At 39.3% G+C, this 25,517-nt stretch overlaps 1 protein-coding gene across 1 annotated transcript in view; it reads right to left on the bottom strand.

Moving 5' to 3' along the window:
• The window catches only part of EFHC2 (EF-hand domain containing 2), a 213,339-nt gene that overhangs the window by 43,518 nt on the left and 144,304 nt on the right, over window positions 1–25,517 (bottom strand). The window contains exon 12 of the mRNA XM_045288314.1: window positions 251–448. Within this exon, the coding sequence (XP_045144249.1) occupies window positions 251–448 (198 nt within the window). The remainder of the gene's footprint in view (window positions 1–250; window positions 449–25,517) is intronic.

The raw sequence follows: 25,517 nt of genomic DNA, 5'->3' as shown, positions 1-25,517 counted from the left end.
AGCTCACCATCATCATAAAATATTTATACACAGATAATTTTGGAGAATTCCAAAAAATATTTTAAATGGCTTTATGAAACAGTTGCCCTGAGTCAGAATAAACTCCTTGGCAAAGGGTTTTGGTCTTACTAAATCGTGGCGTATGATGGAGAATGACACTTTTTGTCCTTTTTGATGGAATATTAATTCCTTCATTACTCAGACTCACAGAAATGTAAGAGCTCCATTAGAATAAGTTTTAAAAGCTTACTTTTGTCGATCTTGGTACACACACATACAGAGTAATTTTTCAAAATTCTCAAAATGATTCTTCTTGAGCTGTTCGTGGGCCATTGAAATGAAGACATCCACAGGCGGTTCCTTATCCACCGATGCCCGGTAACGACGAGCAATTGTTATAATCTCATGGTCTGTGAGCTGCCCAGCAGATACATCCTTTAATAGGTCTCTGTTAAAAAATAGGAAAAATACTCATGAAGTATTAAGAATAGTTTCCTTCTCCTTCTCCTTTTGTCCAAAAGATCCACATCTTATTTTATACATTTTTTTAACAACTGCTTGGAGCAATGGCGATTCTTTTTCTTTACCTTAATTTAGCTACTTAATTTTGGAGCAACAGGACAGCACCAATACTATAATGGAAAACCATAAGCACGGTAGCTTATAAATAAAAGGCATTTTGTCCAGTGTCAAGCTTCCACCACTCCAGAGAACCAATTGCAACTGAAAAGTAAAATTTGAAAGTCCTTGGATGGTCAGAAAACCTGCCATTAAGGACATGACTTTATTTGATGTCTATTAATCATTCTTTACATAAAATAGGAATAGACATGAGTTTCTGGTTTCCCAGAGTAGAAAAAGTATAAAACAGTGAATTAGAAAAGGTTTTTGTGGATGTAGAAAGCAGTCATCTACATTTTTGTAGTAAAAAGTGCATGTCTTGGCAATGAGAACAAAAGGAAAGAAAACCAGTGAAAAGTTCAAAGGGTACAGCTGTCTGACCCTGGGACGGGGGTCAGTGGGCAAATGTCACTTTACGTGGACCATGACACTGAGATTATCTAGCAGACTTAAAACAAACAGACAAGATGAAAATAATAATAATAAATGAATAATGAGGACCCAAAGGCTAAATATTGGCAGATTTTTTCCAATATATTCTCTTAATTAATGCCATTGAACTATGTAGTGCCTAGTAAAAAGACATATCAAAATGGCTATCATGCCACGCTATCAAAAAGGTTATATATGTCTCTGTGTGTATCTGGGTATCTATCTATCTAAAGGTTAAGATTACCAATATAATTTACTTACTGGAATAATTCTACTCCAAAGAAGTCCAGATAAAGAAGCAAATCTTACTTATTCCTATGCTGTAGATGTCTTTCAGAATAAGGGCTTTTAGTTATTTTATACATTTCTTGTAGTACAATCTTGTAGTACAGAATTCCAAGTTCTCCTTGCCAAGAATTTCCTTAGATTGGGTGAAGAAGAGACTGCAGCTAGGATGCTGACCTCTCCAGAGGACTATCTCATTATATCAACTGCTTTGTTTTCTGGTTTGATTTGTTATTGGAAAATGAAGGCCACATTTAATCCAAATGATCCTACAATCGCTACATGTCAGTTTAGGTGAGACAATCGGTAAAGTGGACTGAGGACATGCTGAATTGAAAGCGCTGTAAACGGTACACACTCTGGCACCTAGACTTCTCCAGGCTCAAATCTTGACTTAGATGGGAGGGCTCCAAGCTCAGGATACTAGTCCTTTCTTATAAGTCCAATATAGCCCCCTTTTGGGGTAGAAATTAATTGGTCAAATGCCTTAGCAGGTCAGCAAAGCAAAAGTTTGACATGGCCATGGTTAATTCACAGGAATATACATATTATTTTAAGATCAGCGGATCTCAACCTGTGGGTCATGACCCCTTTGGGAGTCGAATGACCCTTTCACAGGGGCCGCCCAATTCATAACAGTAGCAAAATTACAGTGATGAGGTAGCAACGAAAATAATTTTATGGTTGGGCGTCACCACAACATGAAGAACTATATTAAAGGGTCACAGCATTAGGAAGGTTGAGAACCACTGTTTTAAATGAAAGACTTGATTGGGAAATTCCCCGAACCAATCAAATCCAAACAAGGTAAATGAAAAGCCAGAAGGAATGTTTGACCAAAGGGACATATCTTAAAACAAGGCTTAAAAGTGTCCTATGCAATGTTAAACCTAAGTTACTAAACCTTTTGTTGTTTTGTGTCTCAGTTGTATGATTGAGATATTGTTGGAGTGATCTTTTTGCATTATTTTCTCACCTTTACTTCTACTGGCCAAATATGCTTGATATGATAGTGAGAATTCACTGGACCCGATCATTGTTATAAACTCACTATGATATGGAACTGTACCTCACTGAACATCTTTTAAAGGTTATGATTCCACCGTGATTTTAGTAAAAAGTATTAGCACTCATGTAACATTTTATAGTCATTCACCAGCCTATTCCCATCTTATGAATAAAGCCAGCAAAATTGATCCAATCTAATATTGTAAAAGTTTTGAAATATTTCATCATTTTGCATTTTCTACACCAAGGCAAATTAATTCCATTTCTCCATATATATATATATATATATAACTTAACCTTCTATAACTTAACAACACACCCTCAAGTTAGATTTTATTTATTTCACATTTTGATTCAAAAAGATATTCTTCTTTGAGACAAAGTTACTTTCTTTTTCACTCTTAAAAATTCAACAAGTAAACAAAAACTTAGTACCAGTTATTCTTTACTTAGCTTTAAGTAGAATTAACCCTACTTATTGGCATATCTGAACTAGTTCAGGCTGAGCAAGGTGGAAAACTATAGTTTCCCTTAATATCACCCCTCTTTTTGTGTGTGTGTGTGCGACACATTCTGTAATATCTCATTTAAGTCACCTATAAAGGTCTAGACTTTAAGGTTGACATACACATACAAAGACATGTCAAGATGAAGCATTTCATTCATTCCTCCTGATCCTAAAACAGTTCAATTCACAAGCATATACTTGCTATGAAATCCAAATGAACCCTTTGAAAAGGAAAAATATACACATATTTTCTAATTTTTAATACCATCCAGAGGTAAAAATTTATACATATTTTATAAATGTTTTGCTTTAGATAGGCCTTGTTATACCATTCAAAAATTAGTAAGGTTTTTCTGTAGTGTGCTCTTTGAAAGAACCACCTAATAAAAAATAACACAGTGGCAGTTCATTAATGGAAAGGGGAAAATGTAACTCAAAATAGATTGCTCTCAAAGTTGAGAGAGAAGTCCATGGTGGATTTCCATCCAACCACGAGGCAAGCAAGGCTTTTGTCCTAGGTAGGTGCCATATTATGGGAAGGTCAAATTCCCATTCTCTAAGATCACTCACTGCCAATGTTTTCCCTTCCGATATTTCCTATTACGAAGGTTAACAACTGTACAGCTTTGCCATTATAGCACATTCAAAAGTAGCTACACAATTTTTAACTGTTTCAGTTACATAAAACCACTTTAAATTTACTGAAAATGTTGTTTAAAAGTTGTAACTTATATTCTAAAGGACCCTTGGTAATGGAATGCCAGTTTCCACTACACAAGTAGAAAACAGGCATTTTATCTTACCAAGGAGTAACACGTGTCCAGACAAGAACGGAACTGTCACCTATCCGCCCTCCCCCACTGCTTGGTGAAACCACCCCAACTATGCACAAAGATCTGGCAAGAACAAATGGCTACACAGACAAAAGAGAAAGTCAGACACTTACATGCATCTAGAGACTTCACCACAGGAGGGAAAAGAGAACCGGAAGACTTGGGGAAATTTGGCCATGATGCAATGGATAAGGGACTAACTTCTAAAATGGATAGCAAATGCTAAAACCTCAACAAGAAAAAGATAAATAATATCATCAAAAAGGGACAGAGGATATGAACAGATTGCTTACCAATAGACATCCAGTCATCCAACAAACACATGATGGAGCCATTTGAGAGATGAAAAGCAAAACAATGATGAGATGCGATCTCACTTCAGCAGGGCAAGGAGAGTTACAAAACAGCACACACACACACACACACACAGAAGAATACAAATACTCAATAAGATGCAGAGCAACTCATACACTGCTATTAGGACTACACAATGGCACAACCACCGTGGAAAGCTGTAGGGTGCTTCCTCAAAAACCTGGGACTAGAAAGACCATATGTCCTAGCAAGCACTCTACTTGGCATATATACACACTCATGTCAGCACTGCAGTATTCACAAGAGTAAAATGATAGAAACAATCTAACTGCCCATCAGTGGAAGAATATCAAAATAAGCAAACCTTGGTACATAGAATAGTACACATCAAAAAATCACGAGGAGGCTGTGAGATGTCTCATGACCTGGATGAACCTGGAGAACCATGTGTCGAGTGAAATCAATCAAAACCAAAGGAGCAAAGATTGCATGGGATCAGTTTTACTACAAGAAAATTAAAAAACCAACAAATGATTTTCACACTAAAAGAAACAGTCTTTGATTGTTACCAGGCGTGGGAAAGGGAGGGGTGGAGGGAAGGAGAAGGCACAGACTAAATGATATAGGTGCTGTCTGGGTGAACAAGAGGGCGATGAGGGTGATAGCAATGGAGAAGGACAATGGAAAGCTTGAGAAGTTGTTGAATGGATAACTGCTGATTTGCTCTGTAAACCTTCACTTAAGTCATAATAAAAAGATAAAATAAATAAATGAAAGTGGCTGTAGTTGTACTGAACAGATGGTCTGTGATTAGTTACTACTCTTGAAATCTCCAATGGTAAGTCATCTTTGCCTTTACCCAATATTTCACAGTGGCCCGGTATTAATATTTTATACAGGTCCTACCCATATGATTTAGTTAACCTTATAAGGGATGCTGCCATGATTTTTCTCTCAGTTTTTATAACGAAAGTCTTAAGACGCAAAAAAAAAAAAAGAAAAGATAAACTGCTTTAGGGTATTGAGTTAATTATGTGTAATTCTAAAACATGAATTGCTGAACTGCTTTACAAGACATAATTCCATTAGAGTCACCTCATCAAGTAACAGCAAATCAAAATTTCACTTTAAAGCTCTGAATCTCAGGGTATTTTATTACATATTGAATCACTAAAAGTCTAAGCAATGTCTTTCAAACAAACTAAAAAAAATACACAAAAATTAGTTTCTGCATAAACAAGGGCTCAAGAGCCTAAGCCATAGACCCCAAGGTTTAAGAGAAAATCTGGTTGAGCTTAAATTAAACCAAGCAACAGTTTTGATGACAATTTGGTAGCACCTTTTACCATTTCCTTCAATTAACTATTCATCAAATAACTGTGTTTAAAAGAAACTCTTTGTGGATTTGCTGCACACGTACCCATAACATGTGACTGCCTTCTAGAAATTCTATTGTCACTTCCTCGAAATCAGAAGCCAGTCACACCTGCACATGTCCCACATCCTCCTCAGGCTTTCTTACATTTGTGAGCTTAAACTGGCCATGCGGGGCAGAACAGGCCTCTCACAACTTCCCTTGACTGCTACTTCCATACTGGCATGGCATTCTGCTTGACTAGTAGAAAGTGATCGAACTATATATCAGAGGAAGAAGAGTTAGAAATTTACATCTTAAGAGGAGCCATGGCATACTTAACTTCCCTTAAAGTCAGTTCTTTAGCTGTGAAATTGACTAAGAACACATGTTTCACCGAATTTTATTTTACTAAAGGAGTCAAGATGATCCCATTAAAACGTGAGTCTGATCGTATCATTCCTCTCCTAAAAACCCTCTGAGGTCAATAAGTTAAAGAGGCAGTTATTATAGGATCCAACAACTCCACTCACAGGTATACCCCTGGGAACGAAAAATGCATGCTCACATAAAAACTTGTGTATGAATGTTCCACAGCAGCATTATTCATGCTATCCAAAGGGTAAAAAACAACTTGATGGCTAAACAAAATGTGGTATACACTCATACATACCATGAAATGCTGCTCAGTCATAAAAAGGAATGATGCTCTGAGACATGACAACATGGATGACCTTTGAGAACATTATGCTATGTGAAAGAAACCAGATACACAAGACCACCTATTATATGCTTACGTTTACATGAGCGATCCAGAATAGACAAATCCATACAGACAGAAAGCTGATTAGAAGTTGCCAGGGGCTGGGCAAGTCTAGGGGGTGAAAAGGGGAGTTATTGCTTCATGGTACGTTTCCTTCTGGAGGGAAGAAAGTGCTGAAACTCAGTAGTGGTGATGGTTGCACACAGTATGAATGTAAAAAATGCTACTGAATTGTATACTTCAAATAGTTAAAATAGTGAATTCTATGTCATACATATTTTACCAGACTAAAAACAAAGCCAACAGAAACCCTTTGAGTGAGTCAGGAAAAGGAAGAGAAAATGCAATGTATGATTAATTGCCTCCCTGAACAATTGCCTCCTTTGTCACAAGATCAGAAGAATGGGGTGGTGACTGGCTAGCATTTCTGAACATTTTGATAAAGATTCTAGAACAGAAACCTAATCAAAAATGAGGAAAAAACAGAATAGAATTTCAAATTCTTATAGAATCCAGACTTTCCGGATCCTTGAAGGCTGACTGAACTCCTTAAGTTATAGCCTTGATATAACATTTAAAACTTGACTTGTACACTAAAAATAACCCCAAAGTCTTCTTAAAAAAGAAACAAATGTTTACCTTAGTCAGTAAAGAATATTTGCTTTGAGCATTATGCTCTTTTAAAAACTATATGGTATCAAACTAACAACAGCAATTTGAACGGTTAGATACCAAATTGGAGGGGTGGGGCAGTGAATTTATGTTAAGGGCGGGGGAACAATTCCAGAAGGTGAGAATGGTTGCATGACTCCAAGAACATAATCAGTGCCCGTGCAATGTACTTGTATCTACTGTTGAACCGACATATGTTCTGCTGTGCATCTTCTCAAGTAGAGTAAAATTTAAAGGCTAAACACCCTCCGAGGGGTTGCCATCTCTCTTAGAGCTGAGGCCAAAGTCCTTGTGATGGCTTCTGAGGTCCATCATGGCCTGGCTCTACCTGCGCGATCTCCCTGTCGATAATCTCATGATCTTCCCTCCACGTCCTTTCTTCTGTAGCGGCCATACAGTCCTCCTTGTTCTTCCTCTCCCTTAAAAAAGCCAGGTATGTTCCAACTTCAGGGGCTGGGCACTTGCTGTTCCATCAACCTGGAATTTCCCCCCCCAAGATTATCACATAATCTGCCATTTACCCCTGAACGGCATTTTCTCTTGTGCTTAGATGTCATCATCTCAGTAACGTCTTCTCTGGCCAGCCTATTTAAAAATGTAACCTTCCCCCCTGCAACTCTGCCATTCCTCAATTCCTTCCCTACTCTAGTTTCCTCAGCTCTACTTCTCATAGTCTAACATATGATATCAGCCACATGCCTACTCTAAAACATAGAGGGTCTCCATGAGCCACAGTCAACTGGACAGCAACTGGAACTAGTACTGGTGTTGGTCATCTAGTATATAATTTACTTCATGTATATTATGTATATGGGAAGTCTGCTGCACAAGACTTCTTTAACGTGTTGAAAAGCGAGAATGTTACTTTGAGGACTAAGATGTGCCTGACCCAAGCCATGGTATTTTCAATCACCTCATATGTATGTGGACATTAGATATTGATTAAGAAAAACTGAAGAAGAATTGATGTGTTTGAATTATGGTGCTGGTGACGAATATTGAAAGTACCATGGACTACCAAAAGAACAAACAAATTTGTCTTGGAAGACATACAGCCAGAATGCTCCTTAGAATTAAGGATGGCAAGACTTGACCTCACATACTTTGGACATGCCATCAGGAGAGACCAGGCCCTGGAAAAGGACGTCATGTTTGCTAAAGGACAAGGTCAGTGAAAAAGCAGAAGGCCGTCAAGAGATGGACTGACATGGTGGCTACAACAATGAGCTCCAAAAGAACAACGGCTGGGAGGACGGCACAGGACCCGGCACGGTTTCATTCTGTTTTACATAGGGGCGCGATGAACTGGAACTGACTCGATGCCGTCTAACAACGTTACAATCCATCCAAAGACATGTAAATTCCACAAAGAGCAAGGATAGTTGTCTATATTGTTCACTGCTGAATTCTTAGCATCTTTAGCACATAGTACACACTCAACAAATACTTGACTGGATAAATGAAAAGTGAGGAGTATGTAAAAATGTGCTAAAACCTTTAGTATAGTGCTGGAAGTGTAAGCACTCAGTAAACAGCAATTTTCATTATTTGCATTATCATATAATAGAGATTTTAAGCTGTATTAAACTAAGAGTTACTTCTTTATGCAAATTCATCAGGGAAATTTATGACATGTCTCTGGTGCATTTCAAGCCTTGGAATTTATCTGCAGAATGCCAAAGGAAAACAAGTACTCTTGTTTAAAAGTCATATACAGTAATAAGTCTGAAGTGATAAAGGAATAAACTCCAGGTGTGCCTTCCTTTATACAATAGATTTATTTGAAAAGCTCCATGTCGACTTAATTTTTAGAAAATTATATGATCCCTCCACTTAACTCACATAAAGATACTCTGTATCCATTTTTATCATTTTTTTTTCTTTTTTTTCATTTTTATCATTTTTAATTAGCAATGTCACCTAACAACTTAGCTTTAAATTCTTCCAATTTCTGCCAAGTTTGGAGGTTTTTTCCTTACTTTTATTGGGGGGGGGGGGCTCTTCCATCTCTTTTCACAATCCATACATTCATCCAGTGTGTCAAGCATATTTGCACATATGCCGCTATCATAATTTTGAAAGCATTCTCTTCCCACTTGAGCCCCTGATATCAGCTCCCCATTTCCCCCCTCTCTCGCCTGCCTGCCCTCCCTCTGGTGCATTTTAAGTCTTGGAATTTATCTGCAGAATGCCAAAGGAAAAGAAGTACACTCCTTGTTTAAACCCTTGATATGTTATAGATTATTATTTTCTTATCTTACATCGTCCTCCGTCGCCCCTCACCCACTTTTCCATTATTTATCCCCCTGGGAGAATAACCTTTTAATCAATTCCCCCTTTCTCCCCGCACCCTACCCTAATCCTCCTGGTATCTCTACTCTCATTGTTGGCCCTGAGGGGTTTATCTATCCTGAATTCCCTGTGTTTGGGGCTCTTATGTGCATGTTCTGGTCTAATCTGATTTGTAAGGTAGACTTGAGGTCATGATAGTGGGGGGAGGGAAGCACCAAAGAACTAGAGGAAAGTTGTGTGTTTAATGACCAGCAAGCATACCGAACCCTGAATAAATTCTTTTCAAACTAACACATCTTTTGACAGTACAAATAATTAACGTCAGCTTAATCCGGTTTGTAAATTGATTTTTAAAATATCGTTTCTTGATTCGGAATGCATCTCTATTGAAAAGCACTGACCCTGCTTTCTTATTCCAAACAAATGTAAGCAGCTTCTCCCTTTCTCTCTCTTATTCTGTAATAGTCACTCCATATAAAACTCTATGGGTTTTTCTGTTTTGACATGGTAATGCTAATTTATCAAGTTTGAAATCCAGTGATTTCTTAGTGCTCTCAACATTGTTGCTGTTTAAGTGTAGCCAAACAAAATGAGATAACCTCATCCAGTTAAGAGCAATAGCTGTGCATTAGTAAATAAGTGATCAGTAAAAGCCTGTATATTTGAAAAGACAAAACAAAAACCTACTGTCAATTCCAACTCACAGTGACTGTACAGGACAGAACAGAACTGCCCCCATAGGATTTTCCAGGCTATAAGTCTTTATGGAAGCAAGTTAACTCATCTTTGCCCAGGGAATGGCTGGTGGGTTTCAGCCACCACTGGTTTGGTGGTTAGCAGCCAAGCACTTAACGACTGTGCTACCAGGGTTTTACAAGAGTTTACTTTTAGAAACGCTCATCTCTGTTTAGAGATGCTTTAAACATTCATCTACATTTTTTCTACAATATGTACTTAAACTAAAGCAGCAGTATTTTGTTTGTGTTTTTTTAGCCATGTCAACATTTTTTAGTAACAGCAAATAGAGGTCTTGATGACTGCTTAACTTGCAATAAAAGGCAGAAGGCGTACATATCCATTTCATTTACAAGCAAAGTTATTCATTTTCTCTGATCTGGAATCGTTTGTTGCCGAGCAAACCCCACTCTTTCTGGCTTCTTGTTTTTGATGTTTCTCACTGCTTGCCAGATGTTTTAGAAGCATGCAAGGCTATATTGAGCACAGGGACAAGGCAATTGGGGAGCCTTACAAGGAGCAGCCCCCAAATAAACCCACAATTACAGATCACATAATTGGCTGAATACAAGACAGAGTCTGTGGGTGCCTTTCACCCATTCCCATTCCGACCCCCGCCAAGTGTTTATACTCAACTTGGTGATTCAAAAACTTACTCATACCAGTCTATTAGGCATAGTATAATCAGATCCCTTATTCTTTCTCCACACAGTTTGAAAATAAAATTTTCTTAACTTTATTCTATTATAAAATATATTTCCAAATTGTAGAGAATTTGGATAATATACAACAGCAACAGCAACCAAAAAGAAAAATGTGTAAACATTTGTCTGTATTTAAAATTATTCCCTTAGCATAATGTTCCAGAAGTTCAATTACAAGGGCAAAAGAAAGGAACATTTTAAAGGATCCTGAAACCTGGGCCCACTTGATCTCACTCTCCCCCTAGCAAGCCCACAGCAGTAGATTTTATCATTTTTAAAGTGTTTATTAATTTGATAATGAAATGGTTTCCCATTTTATATTCAAATGTTAATTTATTTGATAATAAACTTGAACACTTCAGTTAATTTACCAAGAAATTATACTTCTTCATTTGTGTTTTGTCTTTATGTGTATCCTGCCTACATAGGAGGCATTGTATCTTCAAAGATACAAGGAAGTAAAAAGATAGTACATCTCAGGAGCTGCACAAAGCACTATAACAGGAGCCAACATTTATCAATTAAGTGGTCAGTATATGCCAGACATTGATCAACATGCCTTACAGGTATGAACTCATGTAGTTCTCACAATAGACCCGTGAAGTAGGAATTCTAATTATTCACATTTTATAGATGAAATGTTAAGCAGTAAGTGGTGCAGCCATGAGTTGAACCCATATAGTCAGAGTTCCGGACTATAGCATAGCGGAAGCAGAGCAGAGATATGTTAGAAAGCTAGAAGGTGGACAATTGTGTGGGCCGTTCTGAAGCATATGGGTGTTTTCTCAAAGGTGAAGGGACTCTATTACAGTCTGTTGAGCAAAAGAGCAATATAAACAGAGAGTTTGACATCAGAAAGAACATTTAGGAGACAGTGTGGAGATGGATGATCCAGTGAGGGCTGCTGGGGAGCAAGATCGACTTGAGAAGACTCAGCAAGGGTTGAATGTCCCTGGCCTAAGTTGGATCCTACCTGGTCTCTCTGTGATTATCAGAGGGACCTGGTCATCATGGAGGAAGACCTTTGGACAGGAAGAGGGACACATTTTTTTTTTACTGTGATGAACAAAGCAGAACATAAAGCTGTGGATACAGGGCCATGGAGAAAGTTTGTACCTCAGGACATCTAGTTTTTCTGTTAACTTGGAGATGAGGTTTTCTGGTATGAGTGAGAGGGAAATGGTGAGCTTAGGCGCTTAGGCATGAAGGCAGGCACATCCATTGTAGGAAATGAGAGAAGGTATAACTATGCTGTGGTCTTATCCTTAATGGTTTCCTCAGTGTGGGAGTTATGCTTCCCGCGAATTAGTCCAAGTCAGACCCTGCTACCTGTGACTGTATTTGGAAAATGGATCTTTGCAGATGTAATTAGGTTAAAGATCTCAATATGATATCATCCTGGATTTGGGGTGGGCCTTAAATATAATGACTGGTATCTTTATGAGGGAAAAGGAGAAAGAGATACACAAGGAAGAAGATTATATGAAGATGCAGGCGGAGATTGAAGTTGTACTGCTCTAAACAAAGAATGGCAGAAGCTAGAAGTGGCAAAGGAGGATTCCCCTCTAGAGCCTGTGGAGAGAATGTGGCCCAGCTCACACTTTGATTTTGGACTTCTGACTTCCAGAAATGTGAAAGAATAAGTTTTAGCTGTTTTAAACATACTTTAATGCAGGCACAGGAAACATACTCTCCAAAATGCTGCTCCATCAATTGGCTTTAATTTCCTGGTCCCTGTTGGTCTTTGGGCGCTTTGATGGGGTGGCGGAGTGGTTATGCATTGGGCTGATAACCGCAAGAGCCACAGCTTGAAACCACCAGCCATTCCAATGGAGAAAGACTGGGCTTTCGACTCACAGAGGGACGATCTCAGAAACTCACAGAGGCAGCTCCACTCGCCCTCTAGACTCGCTAGGAGTAGGCACTGACTCGATGGCAGTGAGTTTGGAGTTATTTCAGTGGCCTTTATTCTTGGTCCCTGTTGGTCCAGAACCAAGGGATGCTGTTCAGGAGGGCTGTTTCCTTTCAGCCTACGTATTCAATCGGAATGCAGAACAAATAACCGGACAAGGTGGATTCTATGAAGAAGACTGCAGCATCCGGACTGAATGAATGTTCATTAACAATCTGTGATAAGCCGAAGACACATCATCTTGCTTGCTGGATGTGAGGAGGACTTGAAGTATTTGCTGATGAAGATCAAGGACATAAGCCATCAAAATGGATTACAGTCCAATGTGAAGAAAACCAAAATCCTCACAACTGGCCAGCAGACAATATCAATAAACAGAGATGGATGCAGTTGTCAAGGATTCCATTTTGCTGAGATCCACAAGAAGTCCTCAGGGAAGCAGCAGTGATGAAATCATGCTATGTTGCACTGGGCAAATCTGCTGCACAACATCTCTAAAGTGTTGAAGAGCACGATGTCACTTAGAAGTCTAAGGTGCGCCTGAGCCATGCCATGCTACTTTTAATCATCTCACATGCTGGTGAAAGCAGGACGATAAATAAGGAAACCCAGAGAAGAATGAATGGCTTTGAACTATGGTGTAGGTGAAGAATATTGAAAGCACCGTGTATTGCCAGAAGAACAAACAAACATATCTGTCTTGAAGGAAGTCCAATAGAATACTCTAGAATCGAGAATGGTGCAAGTGCTTCTCAAATATTTTGGACTGTTATCCCAAGGGAACAGTCTCTGGAAATGGACATCACGCTTGGCAAAGTGGAGGGCTAGTGAAAAAGAGGAAGATTACTAAGGAGATTGTTTGTCCTTGTGATTGCAACAATGGGTTCGACTGTGATGACGATTATGAGGAGGGTGCAGGACCAGGCCGTGGTTCCTTCTGCTGTGAACAGGGTTGCGATGAGTTGGAAGCCACTCCATGGCACTCCACAACAATTGGTCCTTTCGCTTCCACATTCAAAATCAAAAAATCACTGCCGTCAGGTAAATTCTAACTTGTAGCAACCCTATAGAACAGAGCAGAACTGCCCCCTTTGGGTTGCGGAGACGAACCACTTACAGGAGCAGAAAGCCTCCTCTTTCTCCCACAGAAGAGACAACCTAACACATAACTACACCACCAGGGCTCCTTCAGTATATAAACATGTTAACACCTGTCCCAACTTAAAACAATAACAACAGCAAAATCCAGCTTTGGATTTTCTTCCAAACAAGGCCATCTCAGTAACATACATCAGCCTGGCAGAACCAGTCTCCCACATCAGCCAGATAGAGACAAGGAGCTACTAATGTGTTCAGTAGCGGTCTGATCTTCTTTGGACAAAGTAACCAGCCCTGGGATTCTTGGACAATAAAGCGGGGAGTGGGGCATGGTTGGCAACAAAGAAGAGGCCTGAAGAGGAATATGAGGGGGTACCCCCCCAAACTAGAATTCACCCCCAAAGCTATGTATTTACATTCTTTTACAGAACAACATTATCACCTTCAAAGTACTCTCCATTAAACTTAATATTTTTGTCAAATCTGCCATTCCATTCTTGGAAACATTCTTCAAAGTCACGTGTTTGGATGGCTGACAGCACCTCCCTTGTTTTTTTTCTTCACCTCTTCTGTCATCAAATCGCTGTCCTTTCATATCCCTCTTCATTCACAGAAACAAAAAGAAGTCTCACAGAGCAAGGCCAATTGAGTAAGGTGCGTGAGGCAAGAGAGGCAAGAGTGCCCCAAACTGGCGCACTGAGATGGCTGTGTGTGCAGGTGCATTATCATGGGGGCAAAACCAGTCCCCCGTCTGCACAAATCAGGCCTTTTTTGTCACACACTGTTATGGACTCTTTTCAGAACCTCTAAATAGAAAGCTTGATTAAGAGTCTGACCTGGTAGAACAAACTCGAAAGACACTATCCCCTTCACCTCAAAAACAAACCAAAGGCACATGAAAAACAAACAAATTAGCATATTTTGGGGGGGAAGTACCCCTAGTATAGTGAGTTTCCTGAAAAGAGGACAGAGAAGTACAGAAGGAATTAAACGGGAAAGTGAAACATCAGAGGTTTCCTTCCAGCAGGTGAGATGTCAGAATGGTTCTAAATGAAGTAAGAGAATTTGAATTTATGGTCCAGAGTTCTCCTAGGTCTTATTTCCCCTGTCATTTGTTTGATAGTCATGGTGCCACCTATTGGTGCTGTTACCTTCTGTTGTTGTTGGTGTTGGGGGTGCTATCAAAACTCTATTTAGTTTACTCTTAATTTCTACAATTCTCTTTGGAATTCAATTCTTGGTTAACTTGAAATTTCCCTGACATAATTTAGACTGGTATTCATCTGCCTAATTATCAAAGATAGAGAGGAATATAATTTTACTTTCAAGATGGATTATGAAGTATTAAGTCTTTAGCCTTCTCACTTTTTTTTGAGTCTTTGTTATTTTACCTGTGGTATAAACCTTTCTCTAGCTAAAAAAATTAATGAGAGATGAGGGAGTTTCAAAAAATTCATGAACAAATTCCATTACCTGTTAATCCCATTTTTCTATAAAACTTTTGAAGCTTTCTTATAGTTTATCTCCTTGAAATAATATTTTATCTTTCAATTCAAATTTAAAATTAGACTTATTTATATATAGATATAAACACATAACATACAAGGGGGATTCAAAGGTTTGTGGAAAAATGGAATAAGTCCACAAATTTTTTGAAGCCCTTTCATACACACATACACATGAAACCTGTTTTAATGTTTAGTGCTGTTTCAATTTTTAAAATTAAGATGTCCTCCCCCTTAGGTTCTTAATTTTATCTTCATGCCATAGAGTGATTAAGTAATTTATTATTCTGCATTACTTATGAAGGAAACTATATTACATTTTTGTTTGCTTAAAGCTTAAAGAAATGTATACTGTTCCCATGCACAAAAACAATTTGTCCCCAATTTGTTTGCCCTGAAAGCATCAACTGCATGGCAGTGAGTTTGGTTTGGAAAGCACTGAAAATTTAATTCTTTGTCTCTTTGCATTGCCAGAGGCCAAACCTCTGTTTCATTTTTTTTATGTCATTGGCTTTGCAATCCTGGTTATTGTTTTTAAGGTTTGTTGTGCATATGTTTTTTCGGGTGCTTATAAGATTCTCATGAATGTTCCTTTAAATTTTACTGACGACCCTTTTTGTATATTTTACTCAGATAAAAATTAATTATCTAAATATTCAGATACAATTTTCTTTGCGCTTAAGAAAGGAGTTCTAAAAGATTATCGTTGACTATTACCTTAGTTTCAATTGCTCAGCTCCATCGTGACCCCCAATTCTGCCCTGTTCTATTTCACTGTTTTCATGCCTTCCCCATGTTGCTTGGTTTGGAAGTGTTTCTAAACTCAGTTCTCTGGTTTACTGTCCAATTTACTATCCTGTCCAGTCTTCTAACAGTGTCTCCTACTTAATTTTAATTCAGAAAAGATGTGTTCTCTATGCCTTGACACAAGTTTTTACCCATTTCAGACTGTTTGCTTCTCAAAATAGCCTACTCTTGCTGAGACTATAGCATAGCTAGCATAAAGTTTTAAAAAACAACAAACAAAACTCCTTTTTCCCATATAATAAGTATCACTTCAGGAATCCACGTGGATTCTCCCCAGTGCTGTTTTGTTTTTCTCTGTTTATGCTGTCTTGCAAAGAGGCCTTCATTATAAAGTTTAGAACAGTACCCGCCTCGGTGCGTGGCTGTGGGTTACAAGGTCCACAGGCTCTGCCACAGACGGGATCTGCGTATGTGCGGGGGTGGAGAAGTAGGTATCAAATGAAGGGGTGTCTAATCATATCATCCTAAATAAATGTGCCCACGTCAATATGAAATGAGTAGGGGAGAGAGGAAGGCAAGCTTTTCATGCAGAGGTTAAGCAACCATATTTGGAGTAGGGGCTTGGTAGGAAAAGAAGAGGATCATTGTGAACGCTGATAACCTTGGTCTAATACTTCAGCCACTTATGAAGGAATTAATTCCAAAAGAGGTACCACATGCATAGCCCCCCACCTTCGCCAGAGTTGCGTAGTACACAGCACGATAACCCGTCAGCCGTGGCCCTTCTGTGCCAGCTACCCAACCGGATGTCATCAAGTTAGTCCTCACCTCATGGCAATACCATGTAAAGAAATGTTGCCCAGTCTGTGCCATATCCACTTTTTTTACTGAAAAATATGTATTCTGTATGCCTTGATACAACCTTTACCGGTTTCTTGCTGTGTCTCTCAAAATAACCTGCTCTTGCTAGTTAAGGGGAAAAACAACCACTCCTTTTTTCCATATAATACACCATTTTCAGAATTGATGGGACCATTGTGATCCACTGAGTTTGCATTTGCTGATTTTCAGAAGTGGACCACTGGCCTTTTTTTCCTAGTTAGTCTTGGAGGGGAAGGGACCCCCTCTCTGAGACCAGTTAATAAGATAAAAGTCCCTGCGTAGATTCTTTATCTTAGAGTCAATCGATCAACTCTCATTAAGGCAACCGAGTCTTCTGTACAGGAAACCAATCAGAAAACAAAGAAATATTAAATCCTCAAAGTATATAAAAAATCTTACCGCTTTACCAAAGTATGAAATTGGTATGTTTCCTATATTTTATCCTTATGGCTTATTTTTATATTTGTTGTAAGTCTTTCTAAAACAAATTCTGAGTTTGAGAGAGGGCAGCACGGGGAGAGTAATATAACACTTACCTGAAGCAGAAGTCACAGACATAACCTAGGTAATGTACCCAGTTCTATTTTGACAGTGAAAGCACTTTGAAAATCACAAAACAAAATTTCCTGCCACTTCAGGGGCCCCAGCTGTATTTCCCAGTCAAGCTACAGAATGGTCACTCCTACATCCACATTCAGGGCTAAGCTGCTTCATGGTCACATCTTCGGCAGGAACGAATTAAATCTGCCTGAGGAGTAGCAAATACAGTCAGAGCAGGGACTCCAATGCTGCAGGGGGAGTCAGCTTTGTCCGGTGCTATTTTTATCCTGTGGTATACTGCACCACTGCCCCCAACGCTTCACTCCTCCATGCCAGCATGTTTGTTTATTTTTCCTGTGTGACATTGCTGCTCCACCTTGAAAGGGGCACAATTTATTTCCCTTCTCAACTCTGGGGTCAGTCATATGTGGGAGAGAAAGTATATCAGTTCCAAACACAGACCTCCAGAGGCCCTTAGCGTTTCTTGTTTTATGATCACACTTCCCTGATCATATCACTGGGATAATGGCAATATTCAGATTAGCCTGCTATTTCCTGGAGGGGAATGAGAATAGAGCTGGCCCAGCAGGACCGTCCTGACCAGGCCCAGCCCAATTCAGCTGACCCTCAGCCAATCCACAGACATGCTCTAGCTAAATGTTTATCTTCCATGATACTGATTGGTCATTGGTTACCCAGCATAGTTGTGGTACTAGATGTTCTCCGCCTCCTCTCCTCATTTATCCAGAGGTCAGAAAGATCTATCTTGCCCAGGTAGGGTGGTTGGTACTTGGGCTGTGGCACACAAGACATTCCTGGTAGACCTGCATTAACTGAACAGTATTCTGGGGAGATGCTTTCATTTTCCTTTTTCTCCTAAATTTTTATTGCCACCATTCAACAATTCATACCCATTTCGTTTTGTTCCGGTGATTGAAACACGCTGCCCCACCTGCATAATTTTCTTCCGAGGAATGTAATTAGAAATGTAATTAGAAACACCCAGAGGAGTTCATCTCTGGGTGTCCTGTGGACATGCTACTGAGGAAACCACTCTCTTACCAAAGTCTTCGCTGTGAGTGGCCAGTGGAGAATATCTTTCTTGGGTTCTGCATTTGGATTCCTCCCAAGCAATTGGCTGATTGGGACTCTATGAACACCATGACCCCTGTAACTGATCATGGTGTATCTGCACTAACTTCTAAGGAAGTGCTTGTAATTTCAAAGAATATATTTTGTGTTAGCTCCACTCCTAGTCTAGGATTTTATTTTTTAATTTACTTTTATTATTTGCATGTCCTTTGGTAGTGCAGTTTACATCTTTGTAGCATCCCATGAATCAATTTCTGAAACAAGAACCATGAGAAGAAAGACTGAAGGGGGTATACCCAGTAGGGGTTTTTTAGACTACCCCAACTTCTCTCATTCCAGAAGACAGCCTTCCCAAAGGGGCGAGGCAAGGATGATTTCAAGGAGAACAAAGATCAGAAACCAAAACAAATCTCACTGCTATCTAGTCAATTCTGACTCACATGATGGGGTAGAATTGTTTCTTTGGGTTTCTGAGACTTTAAATCTTTACAGGACTAGACCATCTCATCGTCCTCTGGAGGAGCATCTGGTAGGTTCAAATCTCAGACCTTGTGATTAAGCAGCTCAGTGTGAAATTCGTGACACCAAAGATTGAAAGGTTTGAGGTCTAGAACTATCTAGACCTAAGTTCCATGAGGCCAACGGTGAGGGGAAATGCATGAAAGTAATGTCATGGGGCATTTTTTGGTACGGTATTTAGCATGTGTTAACGCATTTCATCTTCCAAGTAATCGCCTGAAGGAGAAATTATTCTCATTTCACAGGTGAAGAAATGGAGGCATTCGAAAAAAAATAGGGAGTTAAATTTAAACAACCCTATTCTAAAGCTTAACTCATGATGAAAATGCTAGACTGCCTCATACAAATCTTGGCTCTACACATTTAATGTGTTCCTTAACCTCTATGTTCCTATTGTTTTTTTAATCTGAAAACTGGGACTAGTTTTGTAGGACAATTTAAGGATTAAGTGAGCTATGATCTAGAAAACATTTAATACAGCACACCTAATGTGGTAGCAGCATATGAACACTGTTGTTGTTGCTAGGTGCCACTGAATCAGTCCCAACCCATAGCAACCCTATGCACACCAGAACAAAATGCTGTCCAGTCCTGTGCCATCTTCACAAGTGTTTTTATGCTTGAGCCTATTGCTGAAGCCAATGCATCAATCCATCTTGTTGAGAGTCTTCCTCTTTTTTGGTTGCCTCTCATTTACCACAGATGATGTCCTTCTCCAGGGACTGGTCTTTCCTCACAACATGTTCAAGGTATGTAAGATGAAGTCTCACCATCCTTGCCTCTAAGGACAGCTACAGTTTTATAATGATTAGTAGGTGGTAGAATGAACTTAGTTGCAATAAAGGCCAAAATATGACTAAGAATGGTCTATAGGACCCTTACTTCTAAGTGAGTGAAAAGCAATTGTAAGTGAAAGATCCCACCTCTGTCCATTCATCCATTTGTTCTTTCATTTACTTATTCTTCAACCAGCATGCATTTGGGAACAAAAACATGTGCTGCCTGGTGTGCAGAAGACTAGAGATTACAGTGAAAGCCCAAAATCCATTGGCAGAATTCCCACATGGATGAAGCCTCGGGAGAACCCACTCTGACCACTGACCAGAGATGTGAATAGCCTTGCTATCCGACAGAGTGCAATGGAAAGCAGATTAATACAGATGTAATTAGGCTAAAACTGAACACCATGTCATTTGTTTTGCCTTTTTCTAGTTTTGTTTTTTTTGCAGTGAAAACATCTTATAGCCAGAATTCACATATGCATCTGCTTGACTCCATTACACCAATATACCCAATATAAGATCAAAGACTTTAGTCAATAATGTGAGAATGTTATTTTTCAAGTTCTACTGGCACCTGTGTTAAAACTATTTTCTGCTTTCTTTGGAATTGAGGTATTTCTGTGTTCTCTTGTCTTATTGTTGTTGGAGGGTTTATATTTTCCTTATATGAAATCCAGGATAGGTAAATCTATAGAGATGGTAACTAGGTTAATAGCAAGTAGACCTGGTGGAACAGTGATTACATGTCAAGCTGCTAAGTATATGGTCCACAGTTCGAAACCATCAACTGCTCTGTTGGAGAAAGACCAGGCTTTCTAGTCCCATAAAGAATTACAGTCTCAGAAACCCACAGGGGCAGTTCTACTTTATACTATAGGGGTACTGTGAATTGGAATCAACTTGATGGCAGGCAATTTTTATGACAGTTATAGAACGGGAGGTTACAAGAATGAAGAAAATGTTATAAAATTGTGTGCACAAATCTTTTACTATATCTAAAATATTGAATTGTATGGTATATGAATTATATGTCAATAAAACTATTTAAAATAGGGGGGGAAAGAAGAAGAAAAAAAACATGCCGAATGGCTCTAGTTCAAAGAGTCAAGGATCACTGTGAGCTGGGGTAGTCAGGAACATCCTAATATAAGAAATTAAATCCAGATCATGTCTTCAGGGATGAACAGGAAAAAGCAGGGCCAAAAGGGAAAGGTTCTCTCTAAAAGGGGGTGAGAAGGAAGTCGCCAAAATTGGGCAGCCGAGACCAGTAGGTCAAGTCCACAGATAAGGCTGGCACTCGCCCGAAGAGCAGGCAGCTCATTCATCTTAGAACACCCACCACCCACTATGAGAACTGGCACAAAAGAGGTGACCAACATATGTTTATTGAATGAATGAATGAAAAAATGATATGATTAGACATTGTGCTGTGAGGCAAGTTTCCTTACCCAGTCCTTTGGATTCTGAGAGTTATTTGAATTAAAAAACAGTGAGGTAGGGTGTGTCCTGTGAGGTAGGCTCAAGCATCATACCCCTTTAACTCTAGGACTCCCTCTGAGAAATGGAAAAGTAGCATTTAGTTACTATTCCCATGTTGAAAAACAAAATTTGGATTTTAATTCAAAAAGAAGAAAGCATGGGTAGTACCAAACTGATCATTTGTTAACAACTAAATTTGACACATAACTGTTTTTTATTTTATTCATAAAATAAAATATTTTTTGATAAAAATCAAAACCTTTCTGATAAAATGGTTTTTATTTTGTTCATAGAAACTTAATTTAGAAAAGAGACCATTAGAAAATTGTATTTTGGATAAAATAAATGGTTTCAGTGTTAATGATTTTCCCACTCCCACAAGAATATAATCATGGAAAAAGAAGTAAAATAAACACAGTATAAATATATATGTATATATAAAACCTAAGGGAAAAAGAGTTGGTCCATTTTCCACTCTTTAGAAACATAAGAAATAGTCTATCTGTTTTGGCACAACATTATATGGTTTGTTTATTCTAAAATGCCAAGAATTTTTTCTAGAATCCCATAAAACTCAAGGTTATAAGAATGGATATATTTCAAAAATAGAAAGTGAAAAGCCTGAGAGTGATTAAGATTTTTAAATAGTGTAGCTGATTTTAACTAGGCCGATATGATCAAAGCCAAATCCATTTGAGCATAGGAATAAATAATAATGTGACATTCCCTAATAGTAATAGTACTGGCCAGTATTTTCTCAATGTAATTTTAGAGAGGTACAGTAGAAAGAGAATGTGTGGCACAATAGTAAACTAGGCACCAATTAAAATTCAAACACTTGGCTGAGCTTGCAAAAAAAGGAGGGAAACTTCCCCAGGTACAAGAGGCAATGAGAGAACGGACAGCCAGAGAGGAACATATATAATAAGCTAATAGGGAAGCAGTTGGGGGAGGTGAGGATCACCTCTTTAACAAGAAAGGGTTTGGACTGCAATGCTCACTTCGGCACCCAAGACAAAGACTCTAGCAAGGGAGATAGCAATTTGGAAATCCTCCACGAAACCTGTGCATAAAGCTGGAGCAGTAAAAGGCTGTGATTGCAGTGAAAGAAGGATTAATAAACTCGACCCTGGCTGCGTCTCTGAGAGCAATCCCCCCAGTGTTAATCTCATCGAACTTAGATCAATCTTCTGCCTAATAAAGACAAGTGCAGTACACATTTATTTCACCTACTTGCTGTGGAAAGCTTCAATGCCACAAATTAACATCAAATAAAAATGAAGTAAAACTAAGCAACCCTCGAGGAAGCAAACTCAAAACTATACTAAACAATCGAGTGTTGGATACTAAAATTATTGGACAAAAATTTGAGGAGAAATGATTGGCATACTCTCATCTAACCAGAAATGTATTTACTACAAAGGGAGCGATCTTAAGTTTACAGAGGTGAAATCTGGGAGACACCACCCTAATCAAGTGATCTGAGTCTGAATATGGACATCAGAAACCCCTTGCTGTGATGTATGGAAAAAACACGTGCCATTGTTTCTGTGGTATTCACCTCAGTACAATCATGAGAGAACATTGGAAAAACCAAAATGGAGAAGCCGTCAACAAAGCAGCGGATCGATACTCTTCAAAAGTCTCAAAATCATGAAATATAAAACTTTCCAAAAAGGCAAAGCTGAGGAACTGCTACAGACAGTGGAAAGCAAAGAAGAAATAAAAGTAAATCAAATGTAGCATCCTAATGTTGGGGGTTTAAGTAGAGAGAAAATGTTTTGAGAATGATGTACAATGCACTTTACACAATTGATAAGTGTATGGATTGTGATAACAGTTGTATGAGCCCCTAATAAAATGTTTAAAAAAAAAAAGAAGCAAAAATAAAATGTAGGATCCTGAATAAGATGCTAGAAAAGAAAAAGAACATCGTGGAAAACTTGGTAAAATTCATGTAAGGTTTTTAGTTTGCAGTTCTGTACCGATGTGCTTACTTATTCAATCTGTATGCTGAGAAAATAACCCAAGAACCTGGACTATGTGGGGGGAAATGCAGCATCAGAATTGGAGAAATTCTCGTTAATAATCTGTGATACACAGATGACACCACCTGGTTTGCTGAAAGTGAAGAAGATGTTAAGCACGTACTGATGCAAAACAAACACTGGTCTTCGTATGGATTACCCCTTAAAAAAGAAAACAAAAATCCCAACAATTTGACCAATAAACAACACATGATAAACAGAGGCTCAAAGCTTGAAATAGTGCAGGATTATATTTTACTTGGATCCATAATCAATGATCGTGGAAGGAATAGTTAAAAAAATCAAATAACAACATACAACGTTCCTCTAGTTCCTAAATGCTTCCTCCCCCCACTATCATGATCCCAATTCTACCTTGCAAATCTGGCTAGACCAGAGGATATACACTGGTACAGATAGGAACTGGAAACACAGGGAATCCAGGACGGATGATCCCTTCAGGACCAATGGTGTGAGTGGCAATACTGGGAGCGTAGAGGGAGGGTGGGTTGGAAAGAGGGAACTGATTACAAGGATCTACCTATAACCTCCTCCCTGGGGGACGGACAACAGAAAAGTGGGTGAAGGGAGACGTCAGACAGTGCAAGATATGACAAAATAATAATTGATAAATTATCGAGGGTTCATGATGGAGGGGGGAGCGGGCAGGGAGGGGAAAAATGAGGAGCTTATGCCAGGGGCTTGAGAGGAGAGCAAATGTTTTGAGAATGATGAGGGCAGTGAATGTACAAATGCGCTTTACACAATTGAAGTATGTATGGATTGTGATAAGAGTTCTATGAGCCCCTAATAAAATGATTTTTTTAAAAACCAAATAACATTGTACTGAGCAAATGCACTTTGTAAAATATTAAAAAGCAGGGATGTTTCTTTGAGTACAAAAATACAAGTACAACATGAGTCCGCTGAAGTAAGCTTTAAAAAAAAATGCAAAAGGGGCAAGGGAAAATGCTATTATATACAAACATTCCCGGGGTGAGGACCAGGTAGTATGACAGGGACCAGACCAATTCCAGGGATTCATATGGTAACCAACTAAAAAGGAGGTGGGGAAAGGAAAAATAAATAATAATAATTGGGTAGCCGGGGCACAGGGCACTAATCCACCCAAGGGGAGGGTATTGTTTATATCTCCACAGGTAAAGAGGGACCAGACCTCAAACCAGTGCTCTGAGATGTGAATGCAATATGCCGGTGTGGAGTAGGGAACCAGTGGAGAGGTCTGAGGGGCCAGCCCCAATCCCAACTATGTGGACACCTGCCCCTCCCCCCAGAAGAATTTATTTCAGAGGCAGCACTGAATCTGCAGCTCTGGGAGAGGGAAATATGTGATCGGAGCACATGGGAGCAGATGAAGGGGGAGGAGGAGAGAATGGAGCACATCCTGGCCCACCAGGCCTTGAGGACGATGGTCCCACTCAGAGAAGCCAGTCCACAGAGAGGACCACATGGCCGACTCCACTATGAGACACGACATCCCTCAATGACCCATAGCCCTACAGGGGACAACACTGGAGACACAGTGTGGGAATTGGGCCCGATCTGATTCCGCCACACCGAGGCAAAACACTAAGGGGGTGTGCAACAGAACAGCAAAGAAACGGAGCAGCGAGGTCCCCAGGGAAGGCTGAAGCTGGACTTTGGGGCCAAGGCTTGGTGCCCCAACAGACTGGACTGGAAAACACTCCTAAAGGCCAGCAAACAGTCCTGGAAATAACAACAAGCTTTTCTTTGTTGTTGTGTTTTCCTTGTCATTGGTTTGTTGTTGTAGTTGTTGTTGTTGTTTTGTGTATGGTTGTATGGTTTTGCTCTGTCTTGTTTTTGTGCATGTTATTATCTCCGCAGATCTGTCTAAAGATGGGCTGGATGAACAATCTGGATGAGAAAACAACGAGACTGACAGTTCCAGGGGGACATGGGAGAGGGGTAAGTGGGGGGAAAGGTAGTGGTGTTAACAAGTCGAGGGACAAGGGAACAACAAGTGACCCAAATCGGTGGTGAGGAAGGTCTAGGAGGCCTGGTAGGGCATGATCAACGGTAATGTAACCAAGAGGAATTGCTGAAACCGTGGTGGGGACTGAGCATGATAGTGGGACAGGAGGAAAGTCAAAGTAAATAGAGGAAAGAGCTAGGAGGCAAAGGGCATTTATAGAGGTCTAAATAAAGGTATGTACATATGTAAATATATTTATATATGAGGATGGGGAAATAGATCTATGTGCATATATTTATAGGTTTTGTATTAAGGTAGCAGATGGACATTGGGCCTCCACTCAACTACTCCCTCAATGCAAAAATACTTTGTTCTATTAAATTGGCATTCTATGATGTTCACCTTCCTGACACGACTGCTGAAGACAAAGTGGGTGAATAAGCAAATGTGGTGAAGAA

The sequence above is a fragment of the Echinops telfairi genome, unplaced genomic scaffold, assembly GCF_000313985.2.
Source record: "Echinops telfairi isolate 266 unplaced genomic scaffold, ASM31398v2 ScPeMD7_19;HRSCAF=73, whole genome shotgun sequence".
Taxonomy (NCBI): Eukaryota; Metazoa; Chordata; class Mammalia; order Afrosoricida; family Tenrecidae; genus Echinops; species Echinops telfairi.
This window is presented reverse-complemented; position numbering and strand designations above follow the sequence as displayed.